This window comes from Chiloscyllium punctatum, chromosome 17 (assembly GCF_047496795.1).
Source record: "Chiloscyllium punctatum isolate Juve2018m chromosome 17, sChiPun1.3, whole genome shotgun sequence".
NCBI lineage: Eukaryota > Metazoa > Chordata > Chondrichthyes > Orectolobiformes > Hemiscylliidae > Chiloscyllium > Chiloscyllium punctatum.
The window spans coordinates 58,693,570-58,721,470 of NC_092755.1; the positions used below are offsets into that span (position 1 = coordinate 58,693,570).

At 39.8% G+C, this 27,901-nt stretch overlaps 1 protein-coding gene across 4 annotated transcripts in view; it reads left to right on the plus strand.

Annotated features, from left to right (window-relative positions):
- The window catches only part of acads (acyl-CoA dehydrogenase short chain), a 196,175-nt gene extending 170,932 nt beyond the window's left edge, over positions 1-25,243 (plus strand). For all 4 annotated transcript variants that reach the window (XM_072587254.1, XM_072587253.1, XM_072587255.1 and 1 more), the window contains exons 9-10: positions 5,239-5,295; positions 23,295-25,243. In XM_072587254.1, coding sequence (XP_072443355.1) covers positions 5,239-5,295; positions 23,295-23,447 — 210 coding nt within the window. In that variant the 3' untranslated portion in view covers positions 23,448-25,243. The remainder of the gene's footprint in view (positions 1-5,238; positions 5,296-23,294) is intronic.
- Positions 25,244-27,901: the final 2,658 nt, after the last annotated feature.

Genomic DNA, 27,901 nt, shown 5'->3' on the forward strand with positions numbered 1-27,901 from the left:
CATCCCCAACTTTTTTAGCCTCAGCTAAGGATATTGATGATTCAAACTACCTTTTCATATTCTTTCTAAATTTTTTTCTCTTTGTGACACTCATGGTTAAATTGTCCCTTTTCCTTCAAATTTGACACGCAGGCAATTTTCTCTACTACAGTCCTGTCATCTCTAGGTCTACCTGGGTTTGCACTGGGAATCATGAATAGTTATCGGATTAGCCCAGAAAATTGATTGCAATTTGCAGTGGAGGTTAACACTCAGGCAAGACAAAAATAACTTTAATCCAAATTTCAGCTGTTAACTGTCCAGTTACGTCCCATGGAATAACAGCACAAGGGATAAAGGGATCTCATCCAAACCCGATAATTAAAGTAATGTCTTTAGTCTTAAGCCCATTGGAGAAGCTTAACATGAACAGGTCCAAGGAGAAAAACCATCAAATATGGCGTTCTCCTCTTTTCAGGCCCCCAAATTTTCTCTATTGTTCCCCTTTTTATATCTAGTTTATCAGTTAACAATCATTACCTGTTTTCCTCTAATCAGTTAACAATCATTACCTGTTTTCCTCTAACTATAACTTGTTATATTAACATATTATCCTGTTACCTTGCCTTAACAGCAGAGACACAATTAGTCTGTCACAATAAAGTATTTCCCATTCTCAGCATTCAGTAGTTCTGCCACCTTCCCAATCAATGAGTCATTGTACAGGCTTGTAACAATGCTAAGAAGATCTGTTATCATAAGTCTTCAAGCATTTGATGTACCTTACTTTCATATAGATGACTGGGAGCTATTCTAAAAATCTTGTTTCTTTCAGTTATTCAAGGACTGTTATGTAAATGCTCTATTCTCTGTTCCAGCTCAGTAATATTAAGATGATGGTGTCCTTTTGCCATGTGAATTCAGGTCTACAGTCTGCAGCAATTAGAAATGATTTAACATTCTGCAAATTCCAAAAGGAGTTGGATGCATCGGTGAAATAGGCAAATTGGCCGGGTCAGAGAAAGAGCAGAGCAGTGAGCCTAGTGAGATATTTGTTTCTGCCTAACAACTGCTGGATTCTCTTGTTTAGTCACAGAACTAAGAGCATTATTTACACAATACAGAGCAATTCAAGATAAAAGTTACCTCTGAGCAGCATTTGACTGAGTGACCAAAATGTATATTCAGACACCATCTCAGAACAGTGAGCTTGTGTTCACAAAGGCCCAAAGACTCAACCTGCCAGTTGAGTCTTAAAAATCTGTGAATTATACTGCAGCCTGTGTAAGACTGCCTCCTGGAATTGGCTTTGTATCTCCAATGTATTTTAATTTGGATGATATGAGGAAAAAGATTTCGAATTGAATATTACTTTTCCAATCTCAGGACATCCCAAATTGCTTTACTTCCAATTAAAGGTTTTTTGAAGCACGACACCAATTTACAGGTGGCACTATTCCACAAACTGCAGTCTGTTAATGATCAGAGAAACTATTTTTAGAATGTTGGATGAAGGGTAACATTGACACTTGGAAGAACACCCTGCTCTTCTTTAAAGTGTTATGGCATCTTTTATACCATCTGAAATATAAATGGGGCCTCGTTTAAAACTTCTTCCAAAAATGGCACCCTTGGCAGTGCAGCTTTTTCAGCATTGGGCTGCTAGCCTCGATCTCACTGAAGTCTCTGAAATGGGATTCAAACCTCTGACCCACCAGCAATAGTGCTAATGATAATGATCTTGCCAAGATGGCAGTGGAGGAGGGCTCCAGAGCCGGAGCTCATCGACTCTGTCAGCTTTTCTTTCTTGGTTTCTTGCTTTTCTCTTTCTGTTTTTCTCAGTTTTTCATTTCTCTACTCACCTTCTGAAGGCAGCAGCGGCGACAGTAGCAGCTGGGGGCTCGGGCAGTTGGCTATGAGGAGGCTGGCATGCCCAGGCAGAGCTGGCGACATAATGGGTCTGGAGCATGGAAACAGCTGGGGGCCTGGAACAGTACCAGACTGGGACTCCAGAGGAAGAGCGGGAGTCGGCAGCCAAAGGTAGCCATTTGCGAGAGCGGAACAGGCAGTCCAAGGCATGGGCAGGGTGAGGTCAAGCCCAGATCAGAAAAGATGGAGCCCTTGTGGGGGATGTGAGTCCAGTATAAGTTGCTTATGGACTCTGGTGTTGAACTTCTAATTGCGTTTCTTTGTTTTTCCACTCTTTAGTAAGAAAGACTGTAATGCTTCCTTATTTTTCTGCCTTGAACCTAAGATTCTGTACCCAGGTACCTTTGTATCCAAGATGGCGCCATAAGTGGCGACTTGTAAACTTTTCACTCTACCCACATGAGTATATGTGACCATAAAACCTAATTCAATTCAACTGAGCCAAAGCTGACACTAACTACTGTGAAAGGGCCCTGTAGTGATACTGTCAGATATAACTAGCTCATAATCATGTAAACTTTTATTGTAGGAGAGTGCAATGCACGTGTTATCCTGGAATTAGAAATATTAAACCACCCAGCCCAGAATGAAATGCATGCCATCTCTGAAACATTAGCTTCTTTGGCCAAAAATATTGAACTTGTGTTAGAAAAGCAACAATTTATATTCTGTAACATTTCTTGGCAGCTGAGCAGTTCAGATTCCTGAACGGTATTTGGATTATATGCGATCAAGGAAGATAACTCGCTCTCAGTAAGTCAATTCCTTTTAAAGCTGTGATTAGAATTCAAGGTCAAGCTGAACCTTCTCTCTGCAGAATGAATTTAATTGGTGAAACATCTAAATCCGTAACTTTGCCGAGTTGTGGTTTATTATCTGGCTTTGTGAGAGGTTGGAAGACTGATTGTCAGGCTTGTTTTATTTATTAGATCAGAAAGTACCATTATTTGGATTGTGGGCATTAAAATTGAGAGGATTTAGGCAAAAGAATTTGACAAACTGAGCTGGCATTGCACTGCACTGTCAGTTGCAATTTTGCCTGCGTACATTCACAGAATTTTCAGTCATCAGCATAAGCATGCCTTGCCCTTTCAAAGTCCTGATTGCCTTTAATGGAAAATAAGGTGCAGTGTTTTCCTGTGTGGCCTGAGTTTATCGATAAAGAATTGTAGCTAGATGTACTCCACAATTACAATAACGTTTTCAGCACAGGTTAGAAAAGTGCTGCTATACCCGCGATAAGGATTATTTGTCAATAAACTACACATAATTTTTATTACGAAATGTTGTGTTTTGAGATGGTACTACAAATGATGAAGAATAAGTTGACGTATGTGGATAGCTTTCAGCGAAATAGATAATCTCTTGTGGAGAAAAAAAGGAAGAATGTGCTTTTTTTAAAGTACTTTTCACAACCTCAGAATGTTTCAAAGCACTTCAAGGCCAATTGAGTACAATTATATTATAGGGAAAGATGGCAGCCAATTTGTACACAGCATAGACTAGTCTGAGTGCCAAACAGCGTAAGCAGCAAATGATAGATAAGGCTAAGCAATTCCACAACTAATACATCAGATCTAAGCTCTGCCATCTGCCACATCCCAGTTATCAATGATGATGGACAACTAAACAACTCACTAAAACTGAACTGAACTAACCATGCAATGGCTGCAAGAACAGGTCAAAGGCTAGGAATCCTGCCACAAGTAACTCACCTCCTGACTCTCCAAAGCCTGTCCACCATCTATGAGGCACAGGTCAGGAATATGATGGAATATTCCCCACTTACCTGGATGAATGCAGCTCCAACAACACTCAAGAAGCTCGACACTATCCAAAACAAAGCAGTTGGTTTAACTGGCATCCCTTCCACGAGCATCCACTCCCTCCACCATCAACACTCAGGTGCAGCGTAGTGTATCATTTACAAGATGCACAGTAGATATTCACCAAGACTTCATAGACAGCACCTTTCAAACCCATGATGACTATCTTCTGGAAGGGTGCGGTCAGCAGATACTTTGAAACACCACCACCTGAAATTTCCCTTCAGGCCACTCACCATCCTGACTTGGAAATATATCACCATTCCTTCATTGTGATAGGGTCAAAATCCTAGAATATCCTCCTGTAATGGCTTGGCGGGTCAAGCCACTGCTCATGGACTGCAGCAGTTCCAGGCAGCAGCCCACCACCATCACCTTCTCAAGGGCAACGCGAGGTTGGCAAGAAATGTTTGCCCAGCTAGCGGCGCCCACATCCCATTAAAGAATGTTTTAAATATGCTGATTCCCATTATGAAATGCTGATGGTTGGCATATATGAATTACGCAGATTAGTCAGCATCTAAAAAAGGAAGCCAGATGGTAGTCTTTTGAGATTTGAACTGAATATAAATATACGTTAAAAAGTTATATTTCTCTCTCTATGATGTACTGTGTCTTGTGCATACTGTTGAATTAGAAACAGAAACTGAAGCTGTGTAATGATACAGGGATCAGAGTTGGACTGGAGTAGTACAGAGTATGAGCTATTAATCGGAGTTTGGCAACACTCCAGTTGACTGTGGGTCATTATGTGCCAATTGGGTGGCAATCTTGAATAGCAGTGTATTATACTACTGTTTAGGATTTAATTTTTTTTTAATTTAATGAAGTCTTGATTTCCTGGTACATTACCAGCATCAGCTCTAAGGGATATTGAAGTCTGTGTGGCATTAATGACACTTGGATTTTTTAAAAAGTCTATGTTTTTTTGTTACCTGTTTGTAGCATAGAACGTTGCAACGGTAATCTTGCTGCATTACATCTTGCATTATGGACAAAACAGACAGATTTGGCTGCACCTATTTAACATTGCAGCACTGTTGCTGTCAGCAGCCCTGACTTGTTGTGAAATAAATGAGGTAGTGTCACTACACAAATCACTGGCAGCAAATGCAATGAGCTGGCAGCAGGGTTACAAGCAGACTAAGCACCCAGCCTGTCTGTGCAGACCATGGGACAGACCCTGGCCTGAAACTGAACACGGTGATCAAAAGCATTTGAACAAAAGCGCACAAGCAGTCTTGGCCAATGTATAGTTGAATCTTTGTTGCCATTGCTGTAAATCTATCCTCCAACAGATATTGGGCAGCTTCCTGTGAGTACCCAATGTGCTTTGTTAAATCAGACAGGAATTCCTGAAAGACTTCAGAGTTCATTTCAGACTAGTAACATTCATCATAGCATTGAAAGTTGTCATAAAGTATAGATAATGTATCTTATCTGCATAGTATGAAAAGCTGTTTTCTCACTGTAATTGAATTTTGATGTTTTTCTTGATTTATAGGAAGCTGCAATGGCCAAACTGGCAGCATCTGAGGCAGCAACAAGTATTGCTCACAAAGTAAGTGCTATAGTTGTTCATTGGCATAGTTTTTATTGAAACATGCATCTTGTATAAGTTTTCCAGCATGAAGGTGTATGAATTTGTGACACAAGTTCCTGATCAAATTCCCAACACAATTACTTCTTGATGATATTTCCTTCACAACACATTCCTGATCTTGGACAGGAGCTGACCTTCAGTCTCGTCTTACCTCATGAGATATGGACTACTGTTGTACACCTCTGAATGATGGCTAATGGAGCAGCACATCCAACAGCTTAGCATCTTCCACACTCTTGTCTGGGGAATGGATCAGAGAGCAGGGAATCTTATACAAAAGCCTTTTGTATGTTTATTTCAAGTGGGAGAATAATTTAGTATATGTTACTACTTTCTTAGACTCCTGTAATAAGTTCCATTCCTAAATTATTTAAAGGCATTTATGTGGCAAGCCATTGGGAATGCTAGACAAGTGCCCTTATTGTCCTGGGACAGCGCCAGATGATCTTTGTATGTTTTATGCCCCTCACTTCATTGATGTATAATTCATACATTATGACTGTGTAAAATGTGGATCTCCATTTAAAAATGGGCATCTGATCAATATATTACAGAAAGTTTGTCAGTCATTGTGTATGACTGAATAAAGAGTCAAAGGGTTAGAATTTAGAGCAGCATAGTCACTCAGTGGTTAGCACTGCTGCCTCACAGGCTTGGGTGACTATCTATGTGGAGTTTGCACATTCTCCCTAGGTGTTCTGGATTCCTCCCACAGTCCAAAGATGTACAAGTTAATGGATTGGCCGTGCTAAATTGCCCACAGTGTCCAGGGATGTGCAGGCTAGGTGGGTTGGCCATGGGGAATGCAGGGTTTATAGGGATAGGGTGGGATGCCCTTCGGAGGGACAGTACAAACCTGATGCACCAAATGGCCTCTTTCTGCACTGTAGGGATTCTATAATTGTATTAAACCAACATTTTAGTTAAACAAGAAGTCAAATTAAACTGAAAAATAATAGAATGGTTAGAAGAGTGTATAGATCCAACTACATTTTATGCATTTGAAGTTGTGTTTTGTTTTTTTAATGCTAACAATTTACTTTTTATATTAGAGAAAGCGAATAATCTTTGCCTTTGTGTAAATTCATCTAATGATTAGTCTTATGGTACAACTGGTAGGTGTTCGTGTAGACGCTGTTTTGTTTTTCTAGTCATTCATTAGAATTTTAAGTTAACAGATGGGTGGGTGTTAAAGAACTTGATTTTGCGAGTGCAGCTTCACTGTGAGATGTCTATGTCTGGATTTAATAAAGATGGGCTTGGATGCCATTAAGAAGCTTACAAGTGGGGATTCAATAATAGAATACAAAAAAATACTCACTGGTGTGAATCAAGTCCTTTAGAGATGTTAATGCTGTGTTTTTAAACTGTATTTAACTTGGCTCCAAATTTAACTTGTCCAGTATGGGTTCATGAAGCTTACCAGTAAAATGAAGGTGACTTTCAGCCACAGTTCAGATGTGTAATTAAATTCATCTGTCCAATCTGGATAAACACTCACTTATTACAGTATTATCTAAAATTCAGGGAATGCTTGTGCGCACATAGATGTTTCAAAGGATTTTGAGTTGATATTTCCTTGTGGATGTGTTCGTCAGCACATCAGGATAGGATCATTACTGACAGCAGCAAGGATATGTGTGGTGGGATCACCACATGTGCAGCAAGGGGAGGTTCGTAGGAGAGGTGATAGAGTTGCAGGTGATACTTTTCACATCACAGGGTTTACAAACAGAGGCTTACCTTCCTTGACCTCTCAGACGACTGCACTTCTGCAGTTCGCACCCCAGGTATGAAAATCTCAGACATTTGGAGCTTCCTAAATGAAGAACAGCTTCTTTCTGAACTTGGTGGCCACTCATTTCCAGTGTTTTTGAAAACGAGCAACTTTCTCGTCTCTGCATTCTTACAGAGCACAACCTAAGTCATTGCCAAGAAATCCCAATTGGCTATATATAAATGCATACAGTAGGATACTGATACCTTGTTTACCAATTATGTAAATTTCCTGTGACTACAAAAACCAGAATAAGTAGACACTCCAGCTTCACCTGTCTGACTGGGTTTGTCCCCCTGGACTACCATTGTCTGCACAACAATACAAGCCCAACCACAGCTACCAGGAATGTTTATAAAACACAAGGGACTTTCATCAGAGTCCAAATGTTCAATATTCCAGACTTTTCCCACCCAGGGCACAGACTTAATAGTTGACTCAGAGGAAATAAGGAATGCCCACTTTAATCCTGACTCATGACATCACTGAGGAACCTTGCCAATGATGCACCAGAATACTGCAGTGAAAGTTGTTACCACCAAGCATTTCATTGAGCAACCCAGTGGCATTTTGAAAATGCACTTCAATCACTAAGCCATCTATTGCAAAGCTGCATAATTGGTTCCGTAATGCGTTGACATTCATCAGGAGACAAGTAAAAGAGTAAGTTGAGACTTGGGTTGCAATAATGGCCATGATGTGGAAGTGGTGGTAATTGATCATTTTTTGTGCCATTATATATAAAAACTAGGATGTGTAACAATGCAACAGTTTGTCAAACAATTATGTAATGCCTTTGGTGAGTTATAATTTTTTAACTTGCACCTCATATTCCTTAGTGTGGCATAGCCAGTGTGGATTTTGCCAAGGTTAAGGTAGGCTGCTCAAATACATGCCATAAATTCTGAGTAGCTTTTATCCTATTCTCTGAGCAATGATGCCCTGCTGGCCCTGCTAAAGACTGCTGCACCTCTTGCATTAGTAAAATCTGAAAGATGAAAAGAAAAGCTTTAAGAATTGAAATGCAGACTCAATCATTAGAAAAGAGATACAGGTTGCTGGAGAAGTAACAGAGCAGAAATGGAAGTGTCGCACTGTTAATGCAGAACAGCCATAAAAACCAGTCATAAAAATAATCTGGTATTTTCCCTGAAGTGAGTTCAAGCCACAGAGACCAGCAATTATCTGAAGACATGTGGTTTCTAAGAAATGTGTTATTGAAAAAAACATCCAATGTTTTCTCAAAGATCTTTTTAAAAATTTCCGAGCATTTCTGCATCCTTCAAAGTGCGCAAAAATTATTAGATACAAAGCCATCATAAGATAGGGATTATTTCATGACAGGCCATTGAAATTTCGGCACCAGTCAAAATGTGTACTTCCCTTAAAGACCAGGCAGTGCTCAAAGCTCAGGGAAGGGTGGCCCATCCAAACTGATTTTCACAGAGTTTAAATTGTATTAAAAATGGGTCAAATCAAAATATGGCAGTAGATGAAAAGAAGGATTAGTTTATCCTGAGACCATCTGGTCAGCGTGTAACGGTTAGTAGTAATGTAAACATTGTGAGAGAATTAATTTGTCGGGGTCTTCGGTACCAGTCAGAATAACCCTGTGTACAGACACTACATGGCAGCTTTATCATCCTGTCTCGAGTAGATATGTTAACTTGAAAGAAGAATAACTTGGAAAATTCAGGTGTTTGTGGTTTAAGTTTTGAAGAAAGTTTCAAGCAATTAAATATAATTAATCTGTGAAAAAGTAGAGAAATTATGGAATGCTACAGACTACCTAGCTTTTCCTACCTTCCAGTTCTTAAGCCATAGTCATGTATGTCGGTGCGGTGTGGGATAGTTCACTGTAGATGACAGTTTGTTGTGGCAACATGCTCATGCACTTTGTAGTAAGGAGTTATGGATTGTGGTGATAGAGGCTCCAGCACATGGCTACCTAGGAATCTGTCCTGTTCTTCCTGTTTGCTATTGGGGTTGTGTTGGAAGGATTTGCAACTTCATACTTGCCCTGTTTCACCACATTATGAACATAATTTTCTTGATCATCAAGTTCTGATCATTCAAATCCAGAACCTCTGGTTCAGAAGTGGGGACACTATGCACTGCATCACATATTTCTTTCCCTTGTGGGTATTTAAAATGTATATCCAAGTAAGTTATTTTTATTCGTTCATGGGATGAATATCACTGGGTCGGTCAGACCTATCGATCCCTAATTGCCTTTGAGAAAAGTGGTGGTGCTTCTCAAACCACTGTTATCCTTTGGATGTTAGAAAGGGAATTCCAGAATTTTGACCTTTGCAAATGTCAGGAATTCGTGATGCATTCTAGGTCAGGATGTTGTGTGGCTTGGGGATGAACTTGATGCTCCCATGCATCTGCTGCCTTTATTCATCTAAGTGGTCAATGTAATGGGATTGGAAGTTGCAGTTGAAGGAGCCTAATTGAGTTGCTGCACTGCATCTTGTAGGTGGCATACTCTGTGCCTCCGTCTGTCAGTGGTAATGGGAGTGAACAATGAAGGTGATGCATAGGGCGCTTATCTCAGAATCCCCGGCCGCTGACCTGCTCTTGCATCCACATTGTTTATGTGGTTCATATAGTTTGTGGTCAACTGGTAACCGTGGGATATTGATGATGGGGGAATTCAGTGAGGACAATATCATTGGGAGGTGATTATGTTCTCTTTTGTTGGCGTGGGTCATTGCCTGGCACTTGTACTTATCAGCTCAGGACCGGATTTTGTCAAGTTATTGGTACAACCAAACACTGTATTTGTGCAGGGATTGCTTTGTTATCTGAGAGTCTTGAATGGTGCTGAACATTGAGGAGACCTGATTCATTTGCTAACGGAACAGCAGGACATCATAATCAACAGGAGGTTTCCGTGCCCAGGTTTGACTTGATGCTATGAGACTTCATCAAATTCAGAGTTAGTATTCAGGTCTCTTTGAACAACCTCAACAGTATAGCATCTGATGGCAATCAGATGTGGTGAGTCTTTGTTGCCAGTGAGACAGGACTTACCCAGAGACAGCTGTCCCCATTTTGGTGTGAGCCCTCAGTTGTAGCAGGGAGGACTTTACAGGGAAAACAGAGCATGGATTGCTGCTTTTGTTTTAAGTGCCTAGCTTTTTCTGCTTTGATTCCTTTTCAAAAGCCTTGCAACAGTTAGTTACAAGTAAGTGGCTTATTTGATCATTTCAGAGTTAAGCATGGGCAAGGCAACCTTCATTTGGTCTGGTGTCATACATAGTCCATAATAGGTAAAGACATTGGTGATGCTGATCAGCGTGCAGGTGCATTGGCTTCTGCTTGCAGAACTTTGATTGGTGAATCAGATGGATTTTTGCAACAATTGTGATTAGTCGCCATTAGATTAATTGCAGATTTATTAATTGAGTTCAGATTTTTCCATCTTCAGTAATGGGACTTGAACTCATAATTGCCTGAAATTCAGCCTTTGGATTACTAGTCCAGTGGCATTGCCACAACACTACTGCCTCCCTGTTAAAGTGATTCTTGCTTCAGACATTGGCCATATTTTCAAGCAATGCCATTTAGATTGCAATCACTCTCTTGTTAAAAACATTTCTCTTCAGGTTCCCCTCTAATCATTCCACTAATTACTTTAAATCTGTATGAAATATCTGTCTGAAATTTAAATATGAAACCTGTTTTTCAGATAACAAAGACACATGTAAGGTTAGACAGGGAACATAGGACTAGACACAATAGCAACATTGACAATATATATTTTGGAGATTACAACTAATTCCGTCTCCCCAGAGGCTGGTGAGCAGGTGGTACAAAATAATGCACCATCTGTGAAATACTGTGAAATCCATATTTTTGGAGATGTAGTAGTCATTATTTGCCATCTTGGTAGAGATCAGAAACTATAAAAATGAAAATCCAAAATCCCCGTCATTTACAAAAAGACTGAACCCACAAGATTTCATGCTTTAAAACAAGATACTTTTTATTATTACAATTGTCAAACAAAGCAAACCCTAAATACTATCTTAGGTAATCAACTCTACTCTGAAAGCTAAAATAAACATAAGTTAAACATGGATTGATGGATAAATTGTAGTTGCTTCCATACCATAAATTACACATTAAGTAGCAGATGCAGCTAAAATAGATTATACAAATTGATTCAGCATTCTACTCTGCCTAAATGTAATCTTTTACGAGCATACAACCCTTCAAAATTCTGACCTGTTCACGTGAAGTTCCAGCTCCTCTATTCCAGATCCCTAGGTGATACAGAAATGTAGAAGATAGGAGCAGGAGTAGACTGTTTGACTCCTCAAGCCTGCTTCACCATTCGATATGATCATGACTGACTATCAAGCTCAATACCCTAATCTTATCTTCCCCACAAATCCCTTGATCCCTTCAAACATCTCCTTCATGAGAGCACACATTATTTTGGCCTCAACCACTTTCTATGGCACTGAATTCCACAGACTCACCACTCTCTGGGTGAAGAGATTTTGCCTCATCTGAGTCTAAACCTCATCTGGTAATCCTTAAACTATGACCCTGGTTCCGGACTCACCCACCATCAGAAACAGCTTTCCTGCATCTGACTTGTCTTGTTAGAATTTTACGGGATTCTATGAGATCCCTGTTATCCTTCTAATCGCCAATGAATACAATCCTAAATGACTCAATCTCTCCTCAAAAGTCAGTCCTGCCATCATTGGAATCAATTTGGTAAGTTTTCACTACACTCCCTATGTAGCAAGAACATCCTTCCCTAGGTAAGGAGACCAAAATTACACACAATATTCCAGGTGTGGCCTCACCAATGAGCTGAATGATTGTAGTAAGACATCCCTGTCCCTGTACTCAAATCCTCTCGCTGGTAGGGCAAACATGCAGTTTGCCATCTTTACCCCTTGCTACACCTGAAGGCTCACTTTTAGTGACTGACCGTGAGGACACCCAGGTCTCATTGAACATTTCCCTCTCTCAATTTACAACCATTCAAATCACAATCTGCCTTCCTATTTTTGCTACCAAAGTAGATAAGCTCACATTTATCCACATTATGCCACATCTGCCATGCATTTGCCCACTCACTCAATAGTGCTCAACCAACTTGAGATGTTTGGACACAGACTTGCTGAAGCAAAACCTCTGCAATTCTACGAAGCATAAGATCAAAAGACCCGTAAGAAATAGATACAGGAGTAAGCTGCTTGTCCCCTTGAGCTTGCTCTAACATTCAATAAGATCATGGCTGATCCAATATTGCTCACGCCCACTTTCCTGCCTTTCTACATAACCTTTGACTCCCTGACTGACCAAGAATCTATCTATCTATCTACCTATCTCTGCCTCCACAGCTCTCTGTGGCAAGGACCCACAGCCCTCAGAAATGAAATTCCTCTGATCTTAATCTTAAACCCTTACCCCTTTATTCTGATACTGTGCCCTCGGTCCTAGACGCCCCCATGAGGGGAAACACCCTCTCCGCTTTACACTGTCACACACCTTAAGAATCCCATGCGATGACCTGGGTTGGAGTAGATCTGATATGTTGCCTTGTTTTATTATGTTAATTCTGAGAGCATAAATCCTGAGACCAGGTTTTTATTAAGAACAAGTATCAAAAAATGTATTCATTGACCAAGTAAATACAGTACAGCTTATCATAGATGTTGGCCTACCTGTGTTCAAACTAGTTGAGTTTATTGTTCTCAGTTTTGTTGATGGTATTGCTCTCAATATGTAGTTTTATATGGTCTTTTCATAAAATGTGAAAAAAACCTTCATAGCGTATGTGGAAAACATGTAAAACCAGTTGCAATAGCCTGCACAACCATTAAGCAAGTTCGTGGTGTGCAGAGCCAGTCACCAATAAGATAAGGCATAAAAGCTAAACCCATATAAAACACCACAAGCCAGACCACACCTGGAATATTGTGAACAGTTTTGGGCCCTTATTTTGGAAAGGCTTTCCTGACTTTGAAGGCAGTCTGGAGAACGCTCACTAGGTTGGTTCAGGTTTTGGAGGAATTTTCTAATGAGGAGAGGTTGAGTCGACTTGTTTGAATTTTGAGAAGAATGAGAGATCTTATTGACACATTGAAGATTTTTACCCAGTGACATTGTTTCCCCGTTGTAGACAGTCCAGGACTAGACAACATAATCTCAGGCAAAGGAGTCACCATTTATTACGGAGGAAAATGTTATCTCCGAGGGTAGTGAATCTGTGGAATTAGGTCATTAATTATGTTCAAAGTTGAGATATACAAAAACTTAATCAGTAAGGGAATCAAAAGTTGTAGGGAAAAGACAGGAAAGTTAAGGGTTTTCAGATCAGCCATAATCTCAATGAATGGTGGAGCAGACATGAGCTATGTCTGCTCCTACATCTTATGCTAAAGGCACATGGCTTATTTGTGTCCTAGGAAAACATTCATGCTTGGATGCAGTGTGCTGTAAATTCAAATCCTATCATATATATTACTAAGCAGGCCACCACCATTAAGCAACTCCAGCAAACACCTCTTGAGTGTGGCTGTGCAATCATGTATAATAGCAGGATATATAGATATGAACTTGGAACTGCCATTGACACACTGTGCATTTTGTTAATGTAGTCACATTTGGTAAATATAAATACTCCAGTCCTTTTGTCAAGTGTACTTTTATGCATATTAGGGTTTTTCTTGGGCTTTTGCAATGCTACCAGGCATTCGTATTGTGTATGAAAATATGAAAAGTCATTGTATATTCCACAAAAGCATGTATCAGATCAGCTACATGTGCTTTCAGGTAATCAGCATCCTTCTTGGATGCTGGTTTGTGGTGAGATAACAGTTAATAAACAATTTCAAACTCTGTGAATACCTTTATTGTGTTTAATCTGGTAAAGGGCTTGCCAAAGTTGAAGCCATGAGTGGGAGAAAACGTTTCCTTGTCAGAGACTATGTATTCACGCAGATTTATGGAGTTGATTGGCATACTTAATTGTTCCACTAAATTGCTTTCTGTTTAATCTAGTTTTTATTGTAAATGTGTTTCAAATGGGTATTGTTCATAGTGCAGCTATCAATTAATTGTGCTCAACTAACCCCATGCTTGCAACCTTCAAAGTACCACGTCCAATATTAGATGTGGTTCTGCTATTGGATTAATGTACTGAATAGTCCTGACTGTTATTACACTGGATGCCAATTTAAGGTTATCAATTGAACTCTTAATTTGGTGCATCTGCGCACAATTAAACTACATATATTAGGCAAAGGAATTCATCTATAGATTATACTTTTTTCGTTGAGGAAAGGATCATGAAGATTACCAATTCCTGCTGCATTCCTCCTGGCTACACCATGACCAATCAGAGGCAAACTGCCTGGTCTAGGTTTTTACAGCTAATTAACTATTTCTGCTCCATCTCTATGCCAACCATTGCCCAACCAATCTCCAACCACTTCTCATGCTGTATAAATTGGTGTTCCTTTTTAAGGTTGGGTTGCTGCAGACCAGTCCTGATGTGTCGGAGGCAAAATGCTTCAACTTTGTGCCTCTTTTTAGAAATGTATAAAATTAAAATAAAAACAGATTTATTAAGCAACCCATAGTCAACTCCCCAAACACTGCATTATTTAATGAAATATTCAACGAGAAATGTAATTAATTATCAATCAATAATGTAAATGTGATCTACTGGAGTTTTATGTTAATTCTAAACTAAGTAGGATTTAGATTGGGCAAGGACTGTAAGGATGAATTATAAAGTTTTTAACTGCAGGGACTGTGATGGCCCTTGTATAATTCAAAACCAGAGATTCGGGGACAGTGAGCAAAATGCCAGCAGGGGGTGGTAAACAGACCAGTGAGAACAAGTGAAACCATGAGGGAGGAGGTGAATACGCAGTGAGAAAGATGACAAGAGGGCAGTGAAGGAATAGCAGTGGGGGTGATGAATAGAACAGGGTGGATCATACATTGATAGAGGCAGCGAACAGAGCAGCAAGTAGCCAAGCAGGGCAGGCAAATGGGCTAGATAGATATCAGGTGCATAACAATGACATAGTGGGTGCTGACTTATTGTTTCAGGCACACACTAACATCAGTGACACCTGACTTCCTGTTTCAGTGCCCTGGCAGGAGTTACAATTTCCTGTCTTGGCAGTTTTCCTGTTCAGTTAGGTATATCTAAATAATTACAAGCTTTGAAACTATAGCTTTGCTCATAAACTAAGCAAATGTAAGTGTTCGGTTCATAGAATCATCATAAAACCACTACAGTGTGGAAGCAAGTCATTCAGCCCATCAAATCCACACTGACCCTCCAAAGAGCATCCTACCCAGACCCAACTGCTACCCTGTCCCTGTAACATTGCATTTCCCATGGCCAATCCACTTGTACATCTTTAGACTGTGGGAGGAAACTGGTGCACATGGAGGAAACCCATGCAGACATGGGGACAATGTTCAAACTCCACACAGACAGTCACCTAAGAGTGGAATTGAATCCAGGTCCCTGGTGTTGTGAGGCAGCTGTGTTAATTGCTGAGTCACTGAGCCGCCTTAAAAGTTCTTCAAGGCATTTTATATGGAAAGTGGTTTGAACAGTGGTTACTGCCTGTTTGAAGTAAGATAATCAACACATTTGGATACCAATATCACATGGTGCAGCTTGTCCTAATTGTATTTTGACATTATTCCTTTCTCATTCAAAACTAATTTCTTATCTTCCATAAACCAATATTCATTTTCTCCGTAGTTAGAAATATTGAAGTGAATGAAAACCTTGAGTAATAAGTCCTTTGTCACACTTTGTGCACATTTTTGTAAAATGGAGTACAGGAAGATATTTAATTGAAAACGTGCGGAAAAATCTGACTGTGAACCTACCATTGTGACTCCAACAACTTTCAGGTTCCTGTTTAATTATATATTATGCTGCAGTATCAGCTGGGCTGAGTTTGTGGCATTCTCACCTTTGAGGCAAAAGGCTTTGCTTTTGAGGGCTTCAATGCATAATCTTTGTTGTCTCTCCTGTGCTGTATATGAGTATATTTAAGTTGGGCGTGGGGGTCGATAATTCATAAACTCATTGAATTTAGAATTTGCACGCCCTCTTTTCTGGATGGATTGCATCCAGTTTGATTAAAGAGGAAAAGTCACATCCCAGACTGAAATCTGACACAATGAATCATATTTTGTTTTCTTTTTCCTTGAGAAGGTGGTCTTGCTTTGAAATAAAACATTTGTTTTTAACAATGAAACAGAAATTTATTGAGCAAATGAAATGGAAAGAAAATAGGATAAACCAGGCTATTTACATATAACACAATTTGAAAGATTTCAAAACACACAGTAAATACACAATCCCATCTATCTCAACGCCACCACTTTACACCAGAGAGAATTAGTTCTCGTCACTATCACATCAATAAGTTTGATATAACTGTTTCTTTCAATTCCTGATCTTGAGCAATTGGTAGTCTCTTCCTTGATTAGTCACACAACTGAGCTTAGACTTTCTCAACTTCAAATAATAATTTTCAGGTTCTAACCCAAATATTTCTGGTCTAGAGCTTTCAACTAAAAGTCCTTACACTAAGGTAACCTATTCCCTAACTTTCTTGCTGTAACTTCTTACTCTCAGAGAAACTGTTTCATACATTTAATTTCAACCAGAATTTCTGTAGACTGAACAGAAAAGCTTGTCGGGCTCTGGGTTTTGCCCTCTTAGCAGAAAAAATATCCTGATCCTCTTAAACTGAAAGCAAGCTAATGCTCCTCAATGTTTACTCTGTCTGCTCATAAAACTCTCTGAATGCAAACTAATTCCCATTATCACAATAACAGTGATAGGGCCCCAGATCCTCACCTGCCACCACACTAGCATCCACATTCAAATGATCACAAGCCACCATTTTCACCACCTCCCCCAGGATGCCACCACCAGACCTCCCTTGCCAGCCTTCTGTAGGGGCTGTTCCCTCTGAGACACCTTGATCCACTCCTTCTCCACTCCTAACACCTGCCCATCCCCATAGCACCTTCCCATGTAATTGCCAAAGATGTAACACCTGTATGTTTACTTCGTCTGTTCTCAGTATCAAAAGCCTTAAGATACCTTCCAAGTGAAGCAGCAATTTTCCTGTACTTAATTCAATTTAGTCTATTGTATTCGCTGCTCACAATGTGGTCTGCACGACATTGGGGAGATGAAATGCAGTCTGGATGACCGCTTTGCAGAACACTTACATTCTGTCCATATAAATGACCTTGAATTTCCTGATTCCTGCCACTTCAACACATCACCATGTTCCCTGGCCAACATCTCTGTCTCAGCCTGCTACAGTGCTCCAGCGAAACCCAGGCCAACAGGAAGAACAGCATCTCATTTTCTGCTTGGGGACCATGCAGCCTTCAGGACTCAATTTCGAGTTCAATAATTTTAGGCCCTGAACACCTTTTTCCATGTCCTTACCCCAATCCCCATACACCAGGCTTTGTCATCACATGGGCTGCTACCACAACCAACCCATTGTCAGCCACTAATGGTCCCCTTTGATAGCTATTAGTTTGCCCAGGCTGATCTTTACCCATTCCTTTGTCTGTCCAACTGCTGTTCTTTCTCTCTCTCTCTCTCTCTCTCTCTGGGCTCCATCTCCACCTGTCATTTACTCCTCCTCCTCTCCCACTCTGTCTGCAGCATATGAACCAATATTTTTTCTAGCTACCATCAGTTCTGAAGAAGAGTCATTGGTCCTGAAACATTAACCCTGCTTTCTCTCCATAGACGTTTCCAGATCTACTGAATTTTTCCATCAATTTCTGCTTTCGTAAACAAATTGAATTACTTGAGAACCAACTGTAAAAGTTGATAAAGGGAATTCAGTAGACTCAATGTATTTGCGTTTCCAGAAGGTCATCCAATTAGCAACACTGCTGTCGAGCCACTCTTGGTGAATGACATTGAAGGCATTCATTGATGACGTTCAGTCTTGGCGAACGACACAGAGAGTATATTCTGTGCTGTTGCCATCCTCAGTATTTCCTCCAAGTGGTGTTCAACATGGAGGAGTAATCAGGGTCTGGTATGTGGTGATCAGCAGGAGGTTTCCTTGCCCGTGATTGACCTGATGCCATGAAACCTCATGGATGCTGGAGTCAATGTTGATGATTTCCAGGGCAAATCTTTCTTGACCGTGCCCACTTTGCCACCATCTCTGTTGGGTCTGCCCTGCCAGTGGAACAGCATGTACCCAGAGATGGCAATGGTATTGTCTGGGACATGGTCTGTACAGTATGATTCTGTCAATATCACCGTGTCAGGCTGTTGCTTGTCTAGTTTATTATTTGTCTGTGAGACGACCCTCTCAATTTTTACACTATCCCCCCAGATGTTGGTAAGATGGATTTTGCAGGGTCAATAAAGTTGAGGTTGCCATTATCTTTCCTGGTGCCAGGGTCAACAACGGCTGGTCCAACCTTATTACTGAGGATCTGAAGTCATATGTAGGCCAGACCAGGTAAAGATGGTAGATTTCCTTCACTAAGGGACAGATCAACGTGGTGTTATGATCATCCCTAGGTTTTAAATCCAGATTTTTTAAAAAAATCAAATTCCACATTTGCTATGGTGGGATTCAAGCACTGTTTCTGTGTCACTGAGTTGCTAGTTCAGTGAAAATATCATGATACCATTGCCTCCCCATAAAATATTTGTAACCAGGAACAGCAAGTGATTAGAAAATAAAACTAAGTGTTTTCTGCAAAAAGGATGGAATATAAAATAGGAAAGTTTTGTTACAGGTGTACAGGGTATGGGCGGGACCATATCCAGAGGCTGGTATACATTCTCAGTCTCAATTAGAAAATTGTCTTGGAAACAGTTTGGAGAATGTTCACTTGGCTGATTTCTGGGATGAGGGATTTAACTAATGAGACATGATTGCACAGAATGGGCCTGTATCCATTGGAATTTAGGAGAATGAGAGATGATCTTATCCTAGCATGCTAAGGGGAGATTGAACAATGGGGCATTGTTTAAAAGTATGTGCTCTTCCCATGGGTTTCCCCTTTACGACACAGATGAGATAAATTTTATTTTCTTAGAGGGCTGTGAGTCTGGGGAGCTTTCTTCCCCAGAGTGGAGAAGGTGAGGAATGTTGAAGATGAGGTCATTGAATATTTTTAAGGCAGAGGTAGATAGATCTTTGACTAACAATGGAGTCAGAGGATATTGAGGTAGGCAGGGATATATAGTTGAGGCCAGAATCAGATCAGCCATGATCCCACCAAATGCTAGAACAGGTATGAAGGAGTTAAATAGGCTACTCCTCTTTTGAGTTCATAGAAGCTATTGGTTAGAGGTAGTTATTCAAACAGAGATCAATGCAGGGACTACTTGCTCACTAGATAAGTGATTTGAACTCAAAAATTGGAAGTGCAAATCCAAAATTTGCAGATGACCCCAAATTTGGGATTGTAATTAATATGAGGGAGCACTGTAGCAAAATGCAACACAACATGAATAAACTTATAGCACAGATACATATGTGGTGATTAATTTTTGCTATAATAAATATTACTTAGTGCATTTCAGTAGCTGGAACAAGAGGTAACATGCTTCTTGAAATTAAGTATCGAAATGGAGTAAAGAGGAGCAGAGGATTCAAGGGGTATAGATCTGCTATCCCTCATAAATGTAGCAACGTATGTTAAAAGGCCATAAAAACAGAAAACAAAGTGTTGGGATTCATTTTCAGAGACATAGAATTGAAAAGCTTGGACGTTGTATGTAATTTTTATAGAACATTGATTAGACAATAGTTAGAATTCTGAGAGCTTTTCTGGTCTCTACATTATGAAGAAATGTTATAATGGTGAGAATGTGCAAACAAGATTTACTAGAATTGGTATTAGAACTGAAGATAAACACCTGTTTGGAAAGTGTGAACAGGTTGGTCCCTTTTCTGCAGAAAAGAGACATTTGTTGGGTGATCTGTTAAAAGCCATTAGGTTTCTGAAAGTGTTTGAAAGAGTAAATGTAGGATTTCGCTGCTCGTTGGATGCTGCCTGAACTGCTGTGCTCTTCCAGCACCACTAATCCAGTATAAGGTGTTCTTACTTACAGAGGGAGACAAGAACTAGAGCCCATAAGTACAAGATGAGCACTAATAAATCTAATTGGAAATTCAGGAGAAATATCTATCCAGAGGGTGGCTCGAGTGCCAATCTCATCACAACTACCAGTAGTTGAGGCAGCTAGTATAAATGTGAATAAGAAAGCTGAATAAGTGCAAGGGAGGAGAAAAGAACAGAAGGAAATGGTGACAGGAGTAAATGAAGCTGGCTGTGGTTGTGTGGAGCACAAATTCTAGCATCGACCTGTTGGACCAAATGGCCTGTTTATGTGATTTGGATATTCTGTAACAAAGAGTTCAGATCATTTACAAATCTTGGCAAATATTTGCTGTTCAAATATACAGCACAGCGTACTTTATACTGGGTCATGATAATGAAGTGTGGCAGTGATATGATGGGTTTATGCGGATTTACATAAAATGTCATTAGTAATCAATTTTGAGCTTCTACCTTATTTGAATACTGCTTTTTCATTCGAATAAAGACCTGGATAAATTTAATGGTATGAGAGATAAATTTGATATTGATATTTTTAAATTCTCGACCCACTAATCAACAGAACACAGAGCTCTGATCATAATACAGCACATAATTTGGTTTGAAAAATGTTGACACCATTTAATTATTTACTGCAGTAAGGTGGGATAGAAGAAAGAAGTGTTTGAATTGTGTGGCCACACGTTGACAAGAACTTTAACTAGATTTGATACTATTATTCTGCTGTCTCCTTGTAGCTCATACCAGACCATCTCTAGGTTCTGGGTTCCTCATGTAGAATTGCTAACATTTCCCACTTTCAAAACTGGGCAGAATGGGGCAAGAGAGAGGAGGGGGTTATTGTGCTGGTTTACTTTACAAAGTCATTGCAAATCTCAATAACATTTCACAATTTTGGTGTTATTTGTCTTCATTGTCATACAGTAGTGTCGCTTTGTTTCCCAAGACACCTCCGGGCTTTCTGTAATTTCTTTAGAACTAGAAACAAATATGGAGCAAGGGATAAAGATGTCTCTGCAGAGATCTGCTGTGGATTACTTTAGAGATGTGTGAGGTTATGTCCAAGATTTCACAGTTATGACTAGGCTCTGGAGGGAATTATTTAATTTGGAGGGAATAACACAGATGGTGAAATGAAATTTGTCTTTTGGTGGAAGGAAATAATAGGACCCCTATTAAGGAATAGGTCGGGTTTGATGATGTCTTTGTAGAAAGGGCCTGTAATCTATCTATGGTTAATTGAATTTCTCTTCTGTATCAAATTGGCGGAAGACAGTGCAGGATTTTCTTTTGAAAAGCACAATCTGCTATCCAGGTCACTGGATGATTCTCTAAGCCTTTAACTATCTTCTCCAAAGGTCTCCAACTGATAGACTCTGTGGGAGATTGTTTTGGAGACTGTATGCACAGGGTATTCTCTATAGAGTGTGATCGGCAATATTATTTCATCAGTGGTTAGCACTGCTGCTTCACAGCTCCAGGGTCTCAGGTTCGATTCCAGCCTTGGGTGACCGTCTGTGTGGAGTTTGCACATTCTCCCGGTGTCTGTGTGGGTTTGTTCCAGGTTCTACGGTTTCCTCCCACAATCCAAAAAGATGTGCAGGTCAGGTGAATTGGCCATGCTAAATTGCCCATAGTTTTAGGTGCATTAGTCAGAGGGAAATGGGACTGGTTGGGTTACTATTCGGAGGGTCGGTGTGGACTAGTTGGGCTGAAGGGCCTGTTTCCATGCTGTAGGGAATCTAATCTAATCTAATCAAACATGCCCTCATGCTGACTGTCTTATCCTTGGCTTCCTGTAGTTGGCAGTTCTTTGTGGTTCTATTGTTTGAAACTTCCTCGAGATTCATCTTTTCTTCCTTTAGTTTTTCTACTACAACTCTTTTGGCTTTACAGCATCGATCCTTTTGTCAGCTAACCGCTCCTGAATTCCACCTAATCACAGATATTGTCTTCCCCGCTCCCCCCCTCCACACCACCACCTTCACTGGAGTTTTACAGTCTCAGTGACAGGCTTCAGTGCTGATTAGCTTAGAGGTCATAATTGCTCAGAATTGGATCACATGGAAAATGAGACTGGTATAACTGTGGATCTGGAGGAACTTAGTCAATTTCTTAGATTTCCCTGAGATCCAAGTGATGATAATATTCCGGTTAGGTTACTGGACATGGTGCGCTATGACCCTAGCTGGCAGCATCTGAGAACAGAGATGGGGAAGTTATAGCCTCCCACTACCAGCTGCACAGAAGTATTGTAATATTTAAGTAGTGCTTAATATTCAGTTGCTTTGTCACAGCCTCCAAAGTTATGGCTATGGAAAATGGGATCAGTGGAGTACTCAGATCTTTGTTGACTGACATGGATGTGATGGGCTGAATGGCCTCTTTCTGTGCTATGTATGAGTCTAGCAGATGATTTCCCCTCTCCGGGATGACACTGAATGTGTATATTCTAGGCTTATGCTCTCAGCTACCCATATGGCAGTAGTACAGGAAGCAACATACACAGCACGACAGGATGAACAACCCTTGGCAATGCATTAGATACTCCTCACCTTTGGCAATGACAAAATTAAATATCCCTATGATCAGTATGTAGAAAGGAACCCTCCTTAACAACTTAGTCAATCCAAACAACCCCCTCACCCACTCCTGCCTCCCACTAATAGCCAAACTACCCACAGCTTAAGTAGAATGGAACATCCTGGAACCCATCAAGCATTTCCATAGATTCAGTTGGGTAGGAAAAGCCAGCAATCAAAAGCCATTGAAACCCATTGCGATGAGATCTTTTTGTAGGTGGAACCCCTGTGTAATCTCTCTGATTTAGGTGAACCTGAAGGATGCCACTACATTGTCCATCATCCTGTCCTAAAGTGTATGGTTCCTATTGTGAGACAACAGCCTCAATCTGGCATTTATAATGTGGTGATCAACCTGTGACAAAGCTGCACAACTTCACAAGGCTAACCAGTTCCTGTTTACTGTGTTGTCAGTTGTTTATATGATCCTAATGTCTGTTTCCTTGTATGTTTAGGCCATGCAGATTCTGGGAGGTATGGGTTACGTTACGGAAATGGCAGCTGAGAGACACTATCGTGATGCCCGCATAACTGAGATCTATGAAGGAACCAGCGAAATCCAGAGACTAGTCATAGCGAACCAGTTACTGAAAGGATACAGAGGTTAAGAGCATCTTTGGGAACAAAATGTTGACAACATTGAAAATGCCTAATGCAGCCAGAGTGTTGGTAAACAGAAACTGAATTTCTAATCCATTGCTGTTAATCTGTGATATAATTTTGATACTTCAAACATGGAAAATATTTTGCAAACAGGAACATTGTGGAACTGCAAACTTTTGTCAAACTAAGAAGCAAACTGAATTAATAAGTTACAACATTGAAAGAAAAGTCCAAAGCGTGAATCATACTTAAAACCAGAAAGAAACAGAATGATTTATCATATGAAATGTTCAAAATCTTTAAAACCCAGTAAAGTAGTAATATTCCTCAATGATCCATCTTTCTGCATGATCTCCTTCAGGTTCTCTGTTTTACAGCATGTGTGACCATGGCTCTTCAGCTTTTGCAATTCTTGATAATCACTGACATGTTGACATTGTTCTTAAATCTCAAGCCTGTTTTGCTTCTTATAAACTGTTGTGTATTTCTTCCTTTGTCTTGATTTTACTCTGCTATCTTCAAGTTTATGTCACAACCAAATGTCCTGATTTTTCCTTTCCCAAGTACCTGCCCAAAGAATTGTAATTAAGTCTTGGTGATCATTTGTTAAATTCTTCTTTCGTGGCTGTGTTCCTCAAAATATCCACGTAAGCATTTGTGGTCAACTAAACCTCATCATATGTCTCAGAAAGCAAACTTCTGTTGTCTTTAATTTATCTTCCATCATTTTGCTTATATTCCATATACATTGACACAATGGAGCATTTTGAGAATCTTATTCTGTTTTCTATAAAGCTGGTGATATTTCTAAAGATGGCTGATAGTTTTGTGGTTTGTTTTGTAAGTCTTATGTCTTCCTGATGTTTTGATAATTTTTATCCAACCAGATGTTATTAGGCTTCCCAGGTAGGAAAATGATTCTCCTTGCGTTATTTCTTATGATTCCACTATTATTCCGCATCTAGTGTAATTGTTTGATACTCCCATGCATTCTGTTATGTTTCAGTTTACTGATAACCAAAGCTATTCTTGTTTATACAATTGTATCTAGACGTCTTTGTCGATCTGCCATAATTCTGTGTTAACCACCTATCTCGGATTGTTTAGATTTAGTCCATGTATTGAAATTCTCTGATAGATGCCTCATAACCGATGCGTTATTTCCAAGACTGAAAAGATATGGAGATAAAACATAACCTCACCATATACATTGATATAACAGGACACTGCTTTCTTCATCCCAATATTATATATTATTTGGATGCCATGCCCTGACAGTTCAGTCCATTGCAATATCTTGGTGGGCTGAAGGGCCTGTCCTTGTGCCTTAACGAATATAAAATTATATCCAATCAGGAGAAATCATAGGGAGGCAGAATTCCTCTATCCATAGATTTGTAAACTTATTTTTTAAAGAAATACATAACATGTTTACTTACATGTATTGCACAGAAGAAACCTTGCTAATGAGGACTCAGGAACTTGTGTGTTGTTCATAAAATATTGAAATTCTGCATGATTTTTGCTTTCTACTTTGTAGATATAAATTGATCTTTGCTTCATTAGATGTGATTGGGTTCTTGTTGCTGACCCGGTTAGTGTACATGAGCTGCTAATCAAATTTTCTCCTTTTTGGTATGATTATCTAGCAACAAAAGTTTGATTGCGCTGTTATTGTATATTCGCTAGCTGCAGAAAGCATATTATATTCATGTCTGACCAGAATCTGCTACTGCAAAAGTATTTGGCAATATTGCTAACTGTTACTGAAATTAATTAATAAAACAAATATTTTAACAGATGTACAGGCAATTAAGTTTATATTAAAAAAAACAGAAAAATCTGTGTAGTGCCAAATGGGGGGTTAGTTCAGCATAATCTACACAGGGATTTTGTCTGCAAGGCTTCAGTGTGGGATACATTGCTCTGGTGAATGGTATATGATTTTAATAAAAAAGAACTCCAGAAAATTGTATCGTCCTAGGACACAATGCAATAAGAGCCAGTCAGCGTGCAAAATGTATCTGAACCAAAGTCTAACTTAATAGATTCTATCATATTGAGTGTCCTAACCTGCCTGAAGTTTAGTTTATGTAAAGGCTGCTACAATGCAATGAGTCAAGTGATGTTTCCAGTCCACATATTCGGTAGTGACTGAGACACAAGAGTGTCTCACAAAAGTATTTCCCAACTGAGTTCTCAGAAATTGGATTAACATTACTTTAAAAATGATTGTCAATCTCTAACACTAGATCTGTACCTAGGGGAGCTCTGCCTGATGTTCTGGCCAGTATTTATCCTTCAACCAGCAACTCTAAATCAGATTCTGGGGACTAGTTGTGTAACCGGCTGCAGCCTTGTTTCCTAAGTTGGGTGTTCAGGGGCCTTTCTCCTATGTTGTAAAGCATCCATAGGTCCACGGACATTCTTAGATTAGATTAGATTCCTTACAGTATGAAAACAGGCCCTTCGGCCCAGCAAAAGTCCACACCGACCCTCCAAAGAGTAACCCACCCATTCCCCTACCCTACATTTACCCATGACTAATGCACCTAACACTATGGGCAATTTAGCATGACCAATTCACCTGACCCACACATCTTTGGCTTGTGGGATGAAACTGGACCACCTGGAGGAAACCCACTCAGACACAGGAAAAACTTGCAAACTCCACAGTCAGTTGCCTGAGGCTGGAATCAAACTCAGGTCCCTGGCGCTGTGAGGCAGCAGTGCTAACCACTGAGCTACCGTGCCGCCCTTCTTGGTGAATTAGTTGCACAATCAAACAAAGAACTAACACAGGCATAATGATCCATTAGCCTCTTTCCCTACTCTATAATTTCATCAAAGATGATGGAACCTTTTTGAACAGACTGACTATAAATAGTCTCATCCATCAAATTATTCACCTAAACGAAAGACGTGCTCAGTATTTCATGTAGCAACATGATAAGTCAATTCAAAAAGCAGATATAAGATTTTGGATACAGAAAACGGCCTTGACTGGCAGAGTTCTTCATTGTGATGTGTTGACAAAACGATAACAAACAACTAATGCCTTTAGTAAACCCCTTTGCAAACTTAACCACACCTGTGTTACTAAGATAGACCCAGCACCTAATCAGTGCTGTATTGGTATCCTGCATCTTTAAAATAGTCTGTTTCACCTGTAAGACAGCTAAATCTTTTTCCCCAATTAAAATATTTAAATTTCCAAGCTCGGGAAGTTTCACGATTTTGGGATAGGATTTGGGAATTCTGCTTCTTTCATCTGAAAACTTCCTGAAACACCACATCAGCTAAACCAATCATTTCAATGCTCAGTGTTAGTACAGTGTTTGAGAAGTTAATGGCACAATGCCAAGGCAAAATTGACTGAATAGAAACTATAGTTTAATATTTTTAGCATGCCATTATTTAACCAGAAATCAATGTTCATAACATCAGGAAATGTGGTATCAGAATTTCATTGAAATATATTTTCATATAGACTGTCTCTCCAGAGGAAGATCATACAGGTCATACCCCAGTATCTGTGTCCCAAAATTTATACATCTGGCTTTGTAATGCTCATTAAAGTCTGGTGGCTCACTACCACATTACACAGGCTGACTGGCAAGTTATTTCATGGCGATCAAGCTACGTGTAAATTCAAAATGAAATGTTTTACAACAGCACATACATTCACACTGATATTACACATGTCAGAGTCAGTGATTTGTTTTGCATTGCTTTGACTCATTAAGGAATTAATCAGTATTCCCTGAAGCCTGCCTCACAGCATTACTGATAAAAGCACAGCTAACGCAGAAACACCAGGTCCTTTGTCCACCAGTAAGTAGTGGCCTATTTGTAAACAGAACTCTTCATCTCTTTTATCTACATACCCCAAGTTCCACCTGAGAACTTGATCCTTGATGATTGGGGATTGCCAATTGTTTAAATCCACACTTGGCAACAGTTGTTTCTTGGAAACTGTGACATTGACAATGATACCCATAATGATCACTGAATGCAAAACAATAGGAAATCAATGTGACTTATTTTAGAAACAATCCGAAGAACTGGCAGAGCCACTTGAGAATCCGTATTCTACATTGTGGCGAACAAACGTACTTTGGGACTTCTTGAGGAGTGAAAGGTGGCCAAGAAACCCACGTTCTTTCTCTTTCTTTGAACCCGAGATAGATCAAGGGTGATGACAGTTTTCATTGGCTCCAACCTTCAAACTGCCTTCACCTCCTTCCCAATAGGTTGCCGTGCTCCAGGAGTATATCTCCCATAAAAACAGCAGACCAGGCAGACAGACACACACACAGGCACACATACACAGAAACACGCACACAGACACAGACACACATACACATGCAGACACACACACTCTCTTTATTTTAAATCTTAAATCTGAGTTAGTTAATTTTTGTTAACCAGAGGGTTACAGGCCAAAGACAGATATATG